The sequence below is a fragment of the Paroedura picta genome, chromosome 1, assembly GCF_049243985.1.
Source record: "Paroedura picta isolate Pp20150507F chromosome 1, Ppicta_v3.0, whole genome shotgun sequence".
Taxonomy (NCBI): Eukaryota; Metazoa; Chordata; class Lepidosauria; order Squamata; family Gekkonidae; genus Paroedura; species Paroedura picta.
The window spans coordinates 106,856,169-106,870,159 of record NC_135369.1 but is presented as its reverse complement, the minus strand read 5'-3'; the positions used below and the strand labels follow the sequence as shown (position 1 = coordinate 106,870,159).

The 13,991-nt window shown below is 42.2% G+C and overlaps 1 protein-coding gene across 1 annotated transcript; it reads right to left on the bottom strand.

Moving 5' to 3' along the window:
- Positions 1-122: 122 nt before the first annotated feature.
- Positions 123-7,566, bottom strand: LOC143844462 (p53 apoptosis effector related to PMP-22-like). Its single transcript, XM_077351606.1, has 3 exons — positions 7,090-7,566; positions 3,286-3,429; positions 123-2,367 (listed from the first exon to the last, which is right to left on the bottom strand). The coding sequence occupies exons 1-3, from the start codon at positions 7,289-7,291 to the stop codon at positions 2,147-2,149; spliced, it is 567 nt and encodes a 188-aa protein (XP_077207721.1). The 5' UTR covers positions 7,292-7,566; the 3' UTR covers positions 123-2,146.
- Between the last annotated feature and the right edge of the window lie 6,425 nt (positions 7,567-13,991).

The window sequence follows — 13,991 nt, the reverse complement described above, 5'->3', positions numbered from 1 at the left end:
GTTCATGGTTGAGGTAGTACGGCATTTCTTAGGAACTGGGGTGTAATAACTGCTTTCATGAAAGGACCATAATAATGATTTTTAACCATGATACAATTTTGTTACAGATTTTTACTCAGGTGTTGACTTCAAAGGAAGTTTATTAAAAGCTAAATGGCAGAATTAAAACATACAAATACCAAAAAAGCAGGCACTTTAATAAAGCATTATCTTACATAGTTTTGCTTCCACTGCAGTAAAATGAAGCCTTAATAATAACTTATATGTGACAAGAGTTCATTATAAATTTTCAACCTGCAGGTGGGACCTGAAATCCCCCAGAATTACAACTGATCAATTTAAAGTAAGGGTTACTTAGATTAGTACTCCAAATCCATGTTAAAATTGTGTGCAATGGTGTCAAGAAATTCCCCAGTCATTTTTCAAATGTGGGTACAAAAAGTGGTGCAGAAAACGTTATGAGCTGATTGCTCCAGGGTTGCACTGGGCAATCTCTACATTGCAAAGAAAACCATGTTTGCAGCCACTGTCTGATTCTGCACATGCATTTCCAAAGTGCAGCCAAATAAAATGTCAGTAATACAGCTAAATTAATTTTCTTTTTGTTTCTCTAAAAATTCAGTTCTCAGTGGTCAGCATAGCTAATGCTGTTAAAAAGTTAAATTCTCACCCCTTCACCCTTTCAGCCCTGTTCACAGGTTACAGTCAATGTGCCTACAAGTCCCTTTACACTTTATTTATTTATGTATGTATTTATTTATTTATTGGACTTATAGCCCGCTGCTCCCACAAGGCTCGCGGCAGGTTACATATAATAAAAATGCATAAAACCCCTAATACAGTAAAATCCTCATAAAATAACAAGCCCAATCAAACAACCCACCCGGTCCAAGTGGCAACTTGACCCAACCAAGGGGAAGGAATAGCAACCACCAGAGTAACCCTGGTGTGGAGGGGATCCCAATCTACCATCCACGCTTTAGCCTCAACCATAGACCTGGCGGAAGAGCTCCATCTTGTAGGCCCCATGGAAAGCTGGTAAATCCCGCAGGGTCCTTAGCTCTTCCGGGAGCTCACTCCACCATGTAGGGGCCAGGACTGAAAAGGCCCTGGCCCTGGTTGAGGCCAGACGCGCCTCCCGGGGACTGGGTACAACCATCAGATTTTGCCCACTGAGAGCAAGGCCCTCCGGGGGGCCATAGGGCGCAAGGCGGTCCCGCAAGTCAGTCCCCACTTGATTGGACTTTGCATATGTGTGCTAAGTAATTCTCATGTTTCAACACCTGTACAACAGAATGTGAAATACTAAGCCTACATTTATCTAAAAAAAAATAGTTTACAGTTGTATTCATAAAGTGTACACGTGTTGGCTCTCTTTTGCAAGCCGATATATGCATGAACAGGCAGAATATATCTGCATTCACTGTAATATATGATCAAGGTTAAAGATACTTCAGAAGAAAAGCATTTATCTGCAATATACAGGCATCATATTGAGAAGGCCATAGCACTTCTAGGATTCAGGAGCTCAGATGTCATACAATTAATATACTGGCTGAAACAATTGTTTCATACCATAATGCTAATGATATTGAGTATTTTCATAAAGATACCAGAACCCCTTGTCTAAATAATGCTGTCACTGACACATTTATTTCTTCTTTGACAACTTGTATTCACTGCTTGACACAAGAGATCTACATTTATTTATAATAATATGATGTTAATAATAAGTACAATTTGGTTTTACTGGAAACAGTTTGGGTTAAATATATAAAACATCAATTCAATTAATTCATAAATGGATCAAGGGTTAAGCTTCTACTTCTAAAATACAGCTGCTTTATGACCTGCTTAAAAAATACAACTATAAAAAATGTGTTGTTCCAACCCCATCTGGGGAGCTGGAGAAGAATTACAATGGGGTAGCTAATGTACATCCAACAGAAATTGAGATTTCTTATTTTTAACACATTTAAAACGTCCTTAATGTGCTTTTCAAAGTTATGAAATCACTGCACCATTTTTTAGTTCTAACAATAGGTAGCCTGGTCAGTGTTCATAGGGATACAAGGGAAAGTTTTCCTCTGCATGCATCCTTGGAAGCCAAATATTCAAGGATGCTAAAAGGTGGCCTTGGTAGCAGTTATATATTAGGATAATAATTATAAGGTTTGACATTGCCCAAAATGTGGTCTTCATAGAGGGGGAGGCAACAGAAGAAGAATCCAAGACCTATTCCCATAATACACATGGTCCATCCAAAGCCATAGGACCAGTCAAACTGTGTAACCATACCAGGTGTGGGAGGGATATATTTTGTGAGCATTACTGCGTAGATGACAAGGCCCATAAGCGAGAATACCGCTGGAAAAAAGAAGATGAAAATAAATAAATAAATCTGGCAATATTTACATCAAAGAAATATGATATCCTGAACTAGACATAACATCAGAGCAGACAAGACAAAACATATTAAATATTTAAAACTTAGCAGGTCAATTCATATTGCTGCAGGAACATGAAAGTTTTTGAACTGCTCAGAAGCTTTCAATGGGAAGAATGAAAAAGTAGGACCCTCAAAGATCTCCACCAACAAAATCATGTCTAATGAAGTCTATAGCAGGGGTAGTCAAACTGCGGCCCTCCAGATGTCCATTCGCATTCGCTGGCAGGGGCTCATGGGAATTGTAGTCCATGGACATCTGGAGGGCCGCAGTTTGACTACCCCTGGTCTATAGTATTATTAGTAGTATCTCACCCACATCTTATTTCCAAGGGTGCCATTAAGGAAGAGTCAATCTTCTATTTTCAAAATGTTTCTGGATTCACATTTTTGTATTCTACACATTGTTGTTATTGGTAAAAATAATTAAATGGCTCTAGATGGCAGGAATGCAAGTCAAAGTACACATTCCATGGCTGATTAAATAAGGTTAGGGTAACCATATTCCAAGTGGGGTCCAGAGATCTTTTGGAATTACAACTGATCTCCACAGTATAGAGTTAGTTATCCTGGAGAAAACAGGTCTGTCCCCAGATCCCACCTTTCTCAGGCTACACCTCCAGATCTTGGCTACCGGTGAGTGTGTGTTTGGGCCTTGCTGAATTATGTGTCTCTCATGTGTCTCTCTTCCTCTCTGACCTGAAAGGACATACCTTTTAATGCTTACTTGTTTTTTTTAAAGTACTCATATTCTTACAGTCACAGAGACTGTAAGAATCATGGTCTCCAAACCCAAACCAGCTAAATCTCCCTTTAAAATAAATGGTACATGGTCTTACCAGCCACAAAACACAGGCCTCCTATTCCTCTAATGAAGTTGAAACGAAGTGTAGGAATGGCAAATGCGATGATGGACAAGGCAAAACAGATTACAATGAGTCCAAACCCAACCATGAAAGTTCCAGCGGCACCTCTTCCCCAAGCTGAAAAATACAAAGACAATGAGGCCTGCTGGTTCATCTCTGATATGGTATAAAGGTGTAACTTTGTATGTAGAATGTGTTGTGTAAAAACATGCTTGTGGACACTTGTAGCTTAGAGACACCCCCCCCCCCAGGAAATAGTTTAAAAATGGGATTACTATTCATGAGGTATGCACTTATCTTTCGCCTCTGGTATATGGATTTTGCTAGGGCGGGACTGGTGCTGTATTATTTCAAAAACCCATAAAACCTGTTTAACCTCAGAATGCTGGTGACCTAAAAAGTGTTTGGAATATGGAAAGCAACTTTCAAAAGACTTTTAAACAATGATTGCCAGTGTCAGGAATTAAGGTCTTATCTCAGCAGCTCTCCGGGTCCCCTTGGGTTACATTTCTCTGCTGCCTTTCCACCCAAATAGGGTCCCCCACAGTAGCATAAAATATTCCAACATCAAAAACATTTAAAATATAGTCAATATATAATAATTCAATACAATCATAAAAATAAACTCAGCACTAAAACCAAGAGGAAGGCTAGGCTTTCCAGGTTCCCACTTGTGGTGGTGGAAGAAAAATCAGTGGGCAAATTGAGACACTCCCCACTGCACCTGACAGGCTGATGTCACTCCCTGGGTGCCTGGAAGTCAATGTGTTATTGGGGATGTTTCAGCTTAAACCAGAGTTTTGACTGAATGTTAGTAAAGCCTTAACACACTAACATAACTTCTGGGGGCACAGGGAATGACATCATGTCACCAGCAATGTCATGTCCTCTCTGGTGAGGCCCCTCCACCAGTTGTTTCTTGAGGAACCCAATAACATTTATAGGGAAGGGGATTATCAGTCTAAAATATGTAGGATTGGATGTACCATGAAAACCAGGGATCTCTTGTAGCACAATGCTTAAAGTTATGGGAGGAAGGCATGAGCCTGTGTTGATTTTCATTGCTGCTGTCATGAGATGTGCCATGTGCATAGAAATGCATACTGAACTCAGGATGAATTGAATCTTACATGGACTCTGGCACATGCAATTCCAAAAGTTAGATGCTTCCAAATATTTAATGCTTCTGTTCTGGATTTCCCTACTGAAATTTTGATATCCACAGCAGATTTTTAAAAGCAATTTCTAGCCTTCCAGTTTTTAACAGTGGAACCCTAAACAGAGTCGCACCCTTGACTTCAGTCTACTTAGAACATGGTTTGGGATTGTTCTATAATTCTGCAAAGCATGGGAGAAATGATTGGTAGAACCAAGACAGTGATTTGAATAATTTCATAATTCATCTAGCTCAGAGGACGCTGCTTTTCTTGGTACAGCACCTGAATTTTCTTGGCACTGCTTAAAAAAAAAATCCAGGGTATGGTCTGTTCTAAGCCTGACGGGTATAAGTAACTTAATTTTTGCCATTAAAACAGTATAAAATATACTGTTTTAAAAAGCAGTGCACATGCCTTTTGTACTTATAACAATTTACAAAAGCAGCTGACAAAATGCCTTTGGAAAAGGCTTAGCCTTACAGAGCTTTCAAGAAACTTCCAATGACACCCCCCACCACCACCACCACATACACCCCCCCCCCTCTTCAAGTACCCCATAGTGGGAGCCACTCTTAAACAGGAAGTAGCTCTAATAGATAGCAGGGCTGGAGAATAAAGCAGAAAATGATGATCAGCAGAGTATAATTACTTAGGAACGACCTAACAAGCTGATAGCAGTTGCACCTATGCAAGGGCAGGAGGGAGTTTGTCGCTGTCTGGGTGGGTTTTAATGGGGTTTTATTATTATTTTATGGGGTTTTATTGTGCGGGATTATTGTTGCCCACCATGAGTCACTGTATGGGAGTGGTGGGCTAGAAATTGAACTATAAACAACCAACTCACTCTTGGGCTGTTCTCATGGCCACAAATGTACACTAGCAGTTGATTTGCCTGCTGGCTTTTAACTACCTGCCCTCACTATCAGAACATTCACTTTTAACTGAAAATCTTAGCTATCAACAGAAAATCCTCATGATGAAGAGGAACAGATACTTGCTTGTAGAACTGTCTGGCATTACAGGGTTGCAGGGCAGTGATCTCTTTACCCATTTTCTCCTGTTAAACCATACCAAATGATTGACTATTCTGTTCTTACATGAAAGGCATGCAGAAGGAGCAAATACCATTTCCCTTGGATAAAGGGCAGAAGAAACAAAAGGCTTATTGTAAAAAGCCGTCTTGTTGTCAGCCCATTCTCATCATGGTCCAGTGCCTAAAACTAGCACATCTTTAGTATTTAACAGTGACTCTGAAATGTGCTACTAAACCAGATGTTAAGGCCCAGGTGTAACTTTCTCTTACTTGCAAATGTACACATTTATATGTGCCTATTCTGGCATTCTAATTACAAAGAATAAAAAGTAATAGAAGTTCATGACCATGGTGATCTACTTCTTGGATGCTATAAACTGTTATCCTTTAGAGATATATCACTTCTAATACAGTAATATGGGTACCTTAATCCAAATCAAAACAAAGCCGAAACTCTAACATATGGTATAGCATTGTTAAGAAGCTTTCCTTACTTTTGGGGATAAGAGGTTACCTGGGAATTCTGTATTTGCCACCTTACATTCCATGGGGAAAAGTCAAGATATAAATATAACAAATTCAGTTTTATAAATGCATGTACTATACCCTCCCTAGGAGGATGCTACTTCAAATAGTTATTGATCATATACATGACTGTCCTGTCACATAAAACAAACTATTACTGAGAGAAAACCAGCAGATCTTGAAGAAGCAGTGCCTCTGAAGTGCTATGCTCCTTTTTATTTTGACAAATATTAAATCATGCAATTACTTACTTGTGGACTGTTGTGATACAGTCTAATGAGAATTCTACAGTGTGAATGTTCTGAATACCCTTAGGTTTTTCTATCCATTTTTGGTTTAGTTTTTTTAATTGGTATCTGCAGCTTTACCCTCTCTAGATACTCTTTGTCATCCAGAAAAACAGCAGAATAAAATACAAGGGCTTAGCCTACATTTTTAGATGTCAAATTTTTCCTTGAGAAAAATTAGCCATTCATTCAGCCTGTTCAGTCCAGATTTACGTGAGTGTAACTGCCTTCTCCTTCTTTCTCTAGTCCCCTGGTCCCTGAGAAAGTTGCCCTTGGCTAGCAGGGGTTCTCAGGAACTGTGTGGAATATTGTGCAGTGACAGGCAATGGGAAGGGGAAACTGGCAGACGTCTCCTCTCCCACACAGACGCTCTGTCTTATGTACACTCTAAAATGAAGCCAAGAGCTCTTTGTCAACTGTAGTCGACAAAGTTTGGATCCATCTAATTTTTTTAAAGCAATCAAAATTTGTCACAGGAGTTGACTTTCGATATTGTTAAAAGCTAATTTTCACTGGCTGTTACAGTCTCCTTCTTTTTTAAAAGAATAAAACATGTTGGAAGAAAGACTCAGATTATTGCTACAACTGGTAAAGGGGGCAGGAACAGCCAAGTACAGAGTAAAAGAAAAATGTCACAAAATTGCAGCAATGCATTTCTCCCCTGTTCATCCACAAGACATCCACCCCTCCTTCCTCCTTTTCTAATCCTTGGTGCTAGCATTGTTTTATGAGACGGTGCATTTTGTCTCATGAGAGCATGTGCAACGATCCTTACCGTAAGTCAGTAGAGACTTGCATGCCCAGCCCTCCTCCAGAAAACATATATTCCATAATGAAGCACGCCGTACATGTGGGTAGGTCTGCGTGGTCATCCAGCCCCAACCAGCCAGAGCAATGATGCCAAAGATCATGGCCAAGCCCAGAAGAAGAGGCAAGATCCACCTGCACCGGGTATAATCCAGGCCATACTTCACCATCTTGTTTGGGCTTTCTGTGGCTTTAGCAACAGGCAAGCAATGCTCTCACAGCTGCTCAGTAGGTCAGAAACAAAGCTTCAGGTAAGGCTTGTGCAGCGTTTGAGTGTGTGAGCAGCAAAGAGAGAGGATCAGAAGAAGGCAGGCAGAGGCCAAGACGGACGCTGAAGAACAGAACTCCGCCTAAATTTCATGAGTAAGTGACTACAGCCACAACCTGCTGAACTAGAAAGGAACTTCAGGGCTGGAACTCATCGCCGAGCCTCATTTCTTGCCAGGTGATAATTAAGTTAAAATGAGCTGACACACCCCACTGCCCTTAGCATTTAACCTGTGCCTGGCTGTTGAGTTCCACAGCAAGAGCAACACAACATTTGAGGGGAGGGACGGGAGCTGAGGCAGGAGAGCAGCAGGTTGCCAGCAGCCTGGAGAGAGAAAGAGGAAAGTGCCCCTTTAACAGAGACTTCATATGATGCTATTTAGCAGGTGATGTAACTTCCCTTTACATCACAGAAAGTGTTGTGTTTGTGGTCCTGACAAGGATGACCAAGCCTGAGGCCCAAGGCAGGGTCAATGTAATTGACCAATGAGATGGCTAGGTCCCATCTGCAGGATCCAGTCAGTTTGAATTAAAACTGGCCAATAGCATGCACTGGCAAGAAGATCCATTGTTTGTTACTGTATATAAATTGGGTTTTTTCAGAGGTCCTCAGTTCAGTTTTGCCTTTTATAACATTGTGCTGAGATCACAATAAAGAGCAGATTGAACTCCCAGGGATCCTTCCTGGCTTCCTTCAAACCCTCAGATTTAATAGAAAACTTTCCACATATTAAACCTCTGTTAAAGGCAAAAGGCATTTTGTCAAGTTGTTGGTTTCCTTAGAAAAGATTTTTTGTGTATGAATAGAAAAATTAGCACTACTGTCCAAAGCAGATGCTAAACAACTGGTACAGGTTTCCCAGGGTTCTCTTCTAGTATGTAAAATGTAGGAACCAAGATTAATGTGAGAGTAACAAATAGAGCATGCTTTTAAAGGAATGTGTATATTTTCTATCCATTTGTCCATTATAGCTTTCCCTAAAGAATTACAACAAAGTGGAAGAATAAGAAATTCTTGTAGAGGTTCTGTAACCTTCACAGTTTGCCAGCTCCAGTGTTGGGCCCTTAAGAGAGTCACTTTCAATGTGCCTTCTTAAAATGTGAAGCATGGAATAATAATCCTGCCCCCTGTCAGCACTCTGTTCACGATGTTGTCCTTGGCAGACAATTACCACAGGCAGGACTGTGTTGTGATATCTGGGAAGGTATCTTTTGTCCACTTTCAGTTAAATTATATTCTACTACAAAATGCATTTATCCCAGTTTTGTTTTTATTGAAGAAGATCTTCCTATATGATTTAGAGGTGACCTGTTTAGTCAATTTCCCCTCATTGAAAATTACTTTTTAAAAGCAGTTCATCAGCTATTGTGCAAGGATTCTGTCTGCAGCTATTCCCGCTGCATTACAGACGCAGACTACAGGCAAGTAAAGATTCCAGGAGCAAAGTAGGAGCAAAGAGTTGTGCAGGCAGAATTATTGTGGAATAGTCAGTAGGCAACAGTCATGAGAATGAACACAGTAGGGATGGGAGTTGCCGATATACCCCCAGTGTCAAATACTGGCTGAAGTGGCTCCAGAAGGCAGTGGGTAGTGACAATATGTCTGGGAGAGGGACTCTAGGACTCCAGTAAGATTGTGTATGTGTAAAATGAAATTATACCAGTTGTACTGCTTGGCTGTTATGAATTCTAATATACATAATCTGACTAAGAGGTTTGTGCTGCTCATGAGCAGCCATGCTGCCTGATAAAAAATTAGCCCCACTTGTGCTTGGTGAACAGAAAGTGAGCCAAGCATTCCTGAAGATGCTTGCATTCTTTACTCAGGGATTTATTTTCATTAAATTTATATCCTTTGCTTCTGGCTACAGTTTGCACAGTACAATCCTAGACACACTTCCACCCTTTTAAACCCATGGATTTAAAATTAATGTAACTCTGCTTAGGAGTGTACTGAAAAGCCCAAGAATGTTTGTTAATTAATAGAATGGCTAGCTGTGTATTCAGAGCTGAAATCAATCAATGTTTATTCTTGCTTGGCTGTGTGACCTCACTCCAACCATTGATACAGTAAGGGAACTAGAAACCCTCTGGCTGCCGTTGTGGGGAGTATTTGATAGCTTCAAGTGGCTCATGCTGACCAAAGTGGATAGGTTGCTAGCATTAGTAAGGCCAACCACATGCCCTCTTGGTGTCAGCTTGGTGTAGTGGTTAGGTAGGCTTCCTGACTCCCCGCTTTGATTCCCCACGCCCCCACATGCAGCCAGCTGGTTGATCGTGGGCTCGCCACGGCACTGATAAAGCTGTTCTGACAGGGCAGTAATATCAGGGCTCTCTCAGCCTCCCCCACCACACAGGGTGTCTGTTGTGGGGAGAAGAAAGGGAAGGCAATTGCAAGCCACTTTGAGACTCCTTTGGGTAAAGAAAAACTGCATATAAGAACCAACTCTTCTGCACTAGATCCCTGAAATTCATGGCTCCTTAAGAGGACTGATGATAGGAGGCCCCCTACAGGAGATAATTAACCTCTCCTTCTCAATGGGCGAGTTCCCAAGGGGGCTCAAGGAGGCAATGGTTTGTCCCTTGCTGAACAAACTTGGATCTGTGTGACCCAGCCAACTATCATTCTGTCTTGCACCTGGAATTTCTTGGGAAGGTGGCTGAAAGGGCTGCTGTGGACCAGGTATTAGCATACCTAGAGGAAGCTTCAGTCTTAGACCCATTCCATTCTGCCTTCCAGCCTGACCCTGGGGTGGAGATGGCACTGGTTGACCAAATAGATAAAATCTGATGACAGCTGGATCAAGGTGGGTCGGTGATGCTCATGATGCTTGATCTCATGGCAGCGTTTGACATAGTTAATCATGAGCTTTTTGCCCCACCACCTTACCAATGTGCCCTGCATACTTCTCTGTCTATGCTTCCTGAGGATCGCTCCACTCTGCAAATTCCAACCGGTCCCTGGCCCCAAGGATATATGTTTGGCCTCAACCAGAGCCAGAACATTTTCATTCCTGGCCCCTGATTGGAATGAGCTCCCAGAGGTGATCAAGGCCCTGTTGGAGCTGGTCTCGTTCCGTAGGGCCTACAAGATGGAGCTCTTCCACCAAGCCTTTGGTTGGGCCAGTGACCTTATAACATTTTTGGTCCTCTCTGGTCAAACAGTGGTAAAAAAGCTGAGAAAGGTTGAGAAAGGATGCAAATTTGTTAATAGATTTTAAACTGTTTGTTAATATTATTGCTGAATCTTTTATTTTGCTGCTTTTAATAGCCTTTCAATAAATAGTGCATGTGCACTGCCCTGAGCCAGTTTGGAGAGGGCAGTATAGAAATCTAGGTAAAAATAATATGTGATGTTAGCAGAAGGGATTCTACTAAACACTAATGGCTGGAAATCTTTTATAGAGGTATCCCAAAGCCTACCCTTCATGTATTATGTGCAGGCTGCGCTGCGGTCCATATACAACTGTTTACTACAAGGGACAGATTGGTGGAAGCTGGAAAATGAACACCCTTGAAATATGATAAGAAGAGAGATACATATCCTGAGAAAGTACAAATATGATGTGTGTTATACTGGGAGCATTATTTTCAGATTTGTAATCTGTCTGCAAATACTATTGGAAGAGGCAATGTCTGATGTACAAAGAAGACTCTGCAGGGGACAGCAAGAATTCAACAGGATAAAATTGTGGTCAGCACTTTCTCTCCTGTTAAGTATCATCTGTCTCTAGATTGCATCTCTCAAGGCAATTTCCCCCTTCTCCTTGAATAAGGTTGCCTGCCAGCTATTGGTTGAGACTTTGGAGGTTATTCCATCTGTGGGTGAAGCCAGGAGTGGGCAGGGCTTGGCTTGGGACCTCAGTGGAATATAAAACTATGATGAAGTCTATCCCCCCCCCCCGAAGCCATATTCTTCAGGGGAACTGATTTCTGTTACCTGGAGATGAGCTATAATTCCATCAGCTATAATTCCTATTCACAGAAATGCCATACTCAGTCTTACCCTCTCTCTCTCAACTACAGATATAGTTAAGAACCTCTCTCTCCTCTTTCCTATGAAGTATATTAATTCCCCTGCCAACAAATACAAGCTGGGGTGTTTGCACACTGTTACAACGGACATTTTTGAAATCCCTCTCCCTCTCCACAAATCTTCCCTTCCAGGGTTCTGTGAACTCAAGGATCTGACTAAGCTAGTCTGCCTCCTCACAATCCCTTTTTACAGACTCAGGTGTATGCTTTCCAAGGCCCCATAGCATATTCACTTATTATAAGGCCTTTTTAGGGGGATTCTGCTTGTTGTTGTTAATTTACAAAGTAATATTTTTATGCCTGTCTGAAAATCTCTAAACTATGTTGATTCTGCTTCCTTATCTATGAGATGCTTGGGAACCTTCTGATCTGACAGGACAAAGTTTCACTCTGGGCATAAGCTTTTGTGTGCATGCATACTTTTTCAGATACAGTGATTATGCTGCCTTATTGTCTGATTTCATCCCTCTGGGTAGTGAAAGCAGGCAGGGCAGCACAGGGAGGCAAAAAATGAGAATATGTATCTTATAGGGATGTCATTCAGGCTTCAGCAGAACAGTCAGCCAAGTTTCTTGTCAAACAGGATCATCCCAGCGGGCTTTTCCGTGTAAGTGCTTCCACTTTCTGCCCCTTCGTGGCTTTAGGATGGCTTTTTGACTTCATATAAGCATAAGCTCCATGTCTACTTGAGCTATTTCAATCTCTAAGCTTGTACCTGCTCTCTTAGTGGGTACAAAACCAGGCAAAGCAGGTAGGAGGGGCTGCAGAGGATGTATGTCGTACAGACTTTATACAAAATGGCTGAATTAAGAGTGTTTCTGCATAGGTTATTTGCTCCAAATTTGATACTGCAAAGAAGTGGGAGGTTTTCCCAGAAGTGTCCTTGGGTATTTTGGTGACCAGGAATGGGGCTTGGTGACACAGGACCCAGGGTTTGGTGAAGTGAAGGTAGGAGATCTGAAGCCACTAGCTGCCTTAGAGAGCCAGCCACTCCCCATCAGCTGATATCCCACTGCCTTCCCCATGGGTGATGATGGAGGGACCAGCCAACTTGGGCTTTTAGTCCTCCCACCCCTACCTTGGGACTGCGGCATCTGTATGGGTGCTGCAAGCTACCATCCTCTGCCCACAAGGGTGAGTGCAGGCCAAAGGTTGCTCTCTCACATGGTGCCCCCCCCCAATTGGCACCTAGGGCATGAAGCCTGGCTGCCACCCCCGAGAGATGCCTCTGGGTTTTCCTGCTTCCATGACAGCAATGTGGCACATTCATGCATCTCAGGGGTTTTCCTAGTTTTTCTCCAGAAACTTTATCAAATTAATTTTGCTCTGAACTTTTGGGAAAGAATATAACAAAGCCTAGTTGTCTGTCAAGCGTGTGTGTGTGTGTGTGTGTGTGGGGGGGGGGGTGCCTGGATTTTCCTGGTGCTGCCAACATAGCAGCCATTTCCTCTCTGTCAGGTGTTCCTCCTTGCTACAGAGATAAGGTTACTAGGCAGCAGTTGGCAGGAATCATGTGGAGGAGGGCAGAAACACAGGAGAGCACTAACATGATGATGTTAGGTCATTTCTGGGGAAACCCTTTGACATCATGCCAGTTTGGTATAGTGGTTAGGAACGTGGACTTCTAATCTGGCAAGCCGGGTTTGATTCTGCACTCTCCCAGCTAGGTGACCTTGGGCTCGCCACAGCCCTGATAAAGCTGTTCTGACTGAGCAGTGATATCTGGGCTCTCTCAGCCTCACCCACCTCACTGGGTGTCTGTTGTAGGGAGAGGAAAGGGAAGGCGACTATAAGCCATTTTGAGATTTCTTCAGGTAGAGAAAAGTGGCATATAAGAACAAACTCTTCTTCTTCTAAGGATTCCCAGAAACTCTCCAGATTCTGATGGTTCCTAGAGAGGCCTGATGCCAGTTCAAGGTTTTCCCTGGAAGTGATGTAGCACCATCTCACTAATGATATTTTTAACCTTTCACCTGCTGGCTCCCAGAGCAGCAGCTGACAGCAGGAGCTGGGGGGGGGAGAGATCTCTTACCTTCAGTGAGTGGTTGGCAATCTGATACAATAATGCTATAATTTTTTTTGATCTCCCAGGAAAACATGTGTGGAAACCCTGCTGCCTCTGTGCTATAAAAGCAGCTGCGGCAAGGGAACAATACAAGCTTGATTCCATGTGAAAACACCCTTGATTAATCCACTAATGCAATACTATGACTCTTCCTGTACAATCCCAGTTCAGGAACTTCAGGTTTCTCTCTCTGTAGGTATTAACATTGTGCATACCCCACCCTTTATGGATGTTAATTTGGCTGTACCTCAACAACTTTCTAATTGGATCTGCTTACTTGTTTCATCCTGTACCTTTCTGGTTTAGAGTTTATGTTAGTACTACTTTGCCTGTTTATTAGGAGTTGGATGTGGTCCTTCCCCAATCCAAATCATTGATTATTATTCTGATTCAGTGTTGTTTCAAACTGGTTGTTGTTCCCCCTTCCCCGCTCCCTCCAGTTCTGTTGTTTGCAACCTTTAGTATAAATGCATCAGTCTAACAACCTTAGTGCATCTCATGCA